This window comes from Octopus bimaculoides, chromosome 9 (assembly GCF_001194135.2).
Source record: "Octopus bimaculoides isolate UCB-OBI-ISO-001 chromosome 9, ASM119413v2, whole genome shotgun sequence".
Taxonomy (NCBI): Eukaryota; Metazoa; Mollusca; class Cephalopoda; order Octopoda; family Octopodidae; genus Octopus; species Octopus bimaculoides.
The window spans coordinates 35,183,662-35,185,834 of record NC_068989.1 but is presented as its reverse complement, the minus strand read 5'-3'; the positions used below and the strand labels follow the sequence as shown (position 1 = coordinate 35,185,834).

The 2,173-nt window shown below is 35.3% G+C and overlaps 1 protein-coding gene across 2 annotated transcripts in view; it reads right to left on the bottom strand.

The window, feature by feature from the left end:
• The window catches only part of LOC106874289 (A disintegrin and metalloproteinase with thrombospondin motifs 6), a 54,253-nt gene that overhangs the window by 50,562 nt on the left and 1,518 nt on the right, over positions 1–2,173 (bottom strand). Inside the window, exon 2 of one of the 2 annotated variants that reach the window (XM_014921964.2) lies at positions 1,548–1,693. In XM_014921964.2, the coding sequence (XP_014777450.2) occupies positions 1,548–1,630 (83 nt within the window). In that variant the 5' untranslated portion in view covers positions 1,631–1,693. Of the gene's footprint in view, positions 1–1,547; positions 1,694–2,173 lie in introns of those variants that run through there. The other variant, XM_052970618.1, reaches the window with a different exon arrangement.

The window sequence follows — 2,173 nt, the reverse complement described above, 5'->3', positions numbered from 1 at the left end:
GTGAGAGAGCAGTGCATGCCATCAAAGTGACACTGGGGTAAAATATACGAAGTCCAGTATACCCATCATGACTACCCATCTGATAAGGGCACACCAGGCACATGCATCACAACCATATGTGTATGACATGGTGAACTCATATCAAGATAAGCAGCACATGACCTTCCAGGTGGGGCCCAGTTAGAATTTTCTTCAGGTCGAGTAGCCCATCCCACTCAAAAGGTCCCTGAATAAGTGTTGTTTAAGTATGTTGAACAAAACACCCATGTTTCCAAAGGTGAATTATCCAAACCTCAAAGAATTCCTCTCAACTCATGGCTATGATGCTCCCCCACTACTTCTGCTCATGATCAGAAATGCATGTATCGTTAGCCACTAAGGGATATGCTCAACTGGTTAAGGTCAAACAACTGACAAGCAAAACTGTGGTATTGAGCAGAATGTTTACTGTAGCCCATCTTCTATATCAAGACAAAACAATGTACATGATAACATTTCCAATCATTTAAGATAAGAAGCCATGAGAGCCACTGCCTGGTACTGCATCAGGACATTTATTATTGTTATTATTATTATTTTTATTATCATTATCATCTTTCAATTCTATTTCCATTTTTTGCCAAGTGTCTTCTTGACACCTAGGGCAGAGAAACTCGTTGTATACATTAGTAGGCCATTAAAATAAGCACACCAGATTGTTCATTTACAAAGTCAAGTGAAAGAGAAAAAGGGAAAGAAAGACAGAGAGAAAAAGGAAAAAAATGAAAAATAAAAAAGTAAACAAAGAAAATAAAGGGAAAAAGGGGAAAGAAAATTCACAGCGACAATGCTCTTCTCAGTACGTGTGATGTACCAGTTAAAACAATCTTTTGCACTTCATGCAGGTATGGCAAGCCAGAGATCATCCTTAAATAATTTTCAGTTTCATTCCAAGTGCTCCTACAATCACTGGTATTGTAACTGTCTTGAGATGCCACATCTTTTTGATTTCAATTTGCAAATCCTTCTATTTTCTGAGCTTATCAAATTCTTTTGCCAAAATATTATGGTCACAGGATATGCTCATGTCAATCAATAAACAGACTTTACTGCTTTGGTCTTTCACAACATTATCTGGATTTATTTGCTTTGATGGTTTGGTCTATACATACTAGAAACTCCAAAATAATGATAATAATAATAATAATAACAACAACAACAACGACGACGACGACGACGACGACAACAACAACAACAACAACAACAATAATAATAATAATAATAATAATAATTATTATTATTATTATTATTATTATTATTATTACACACACGCACACACAAACGTGTGTGTGTGTGTGTGTGCACTTAGTGCTTGTTATTACCATTCCAGGGTTTCATGCTAACATCCAGGAAATTTGGACACAACAGTCTTTAGCAAAATTTTGCAATGGCTTAGGAAACAATACAAGTCTTGTTTGTTTGTTTTTGTTTTTTTTTTCTAATCCCTGTTTCAGAAATAATTTACAAGATTAATACAAAAGTTCTGTTAATTAAACAGAGTTACTAACCTGGTTAAAAGAACAGCATTATCATGATGAGCAATTCCTCTATTCTGCTGAGTTACATTGGAATGGATTGGAGAATTAATCATCTTCTGCCAGCGACAAAAACTACCCAAAGATCGGTCAGCATGGTGAGTGATGCTTAGATTTGGCTGCCAAGCAAATGTGTAAAGGTAAAGCAAAAAGAAGAGATGATTATTATTTCAAGAAAATTTGTGGACTATAAAAAAAGGTAATAGTCCTCTTGCTTTGCCTGTTCCTGAGAAATAGAATACAATTCTAGGAATTCTCAATTGCATTTTCTACCAAATTTCTCAAGAATCTGGGACTGAAGAAACCTGGGAGAGATACCCTAACAGGCTTACTTAAATACATTCAATGTACTTTCTTTTATTCCTATTGGTGTATGTTTTTATTTTTTACTTTTTTCAATCATTAAATTGTGGCCATGCTGGGGTACTACCTTGAGAAATTTTTAGTTGACTGTATCCCAGTCCTTTTTTTTCCTTTTAAGCCTGGTACTTATTCTATTGGTGTCTTTTGCTGAACCATTCAGTTACAGGGACATAAACACACCAACACCAGTTGTCAAGCAGTGGTGGGGGACAAATATAGATTAAAAAAATACACAC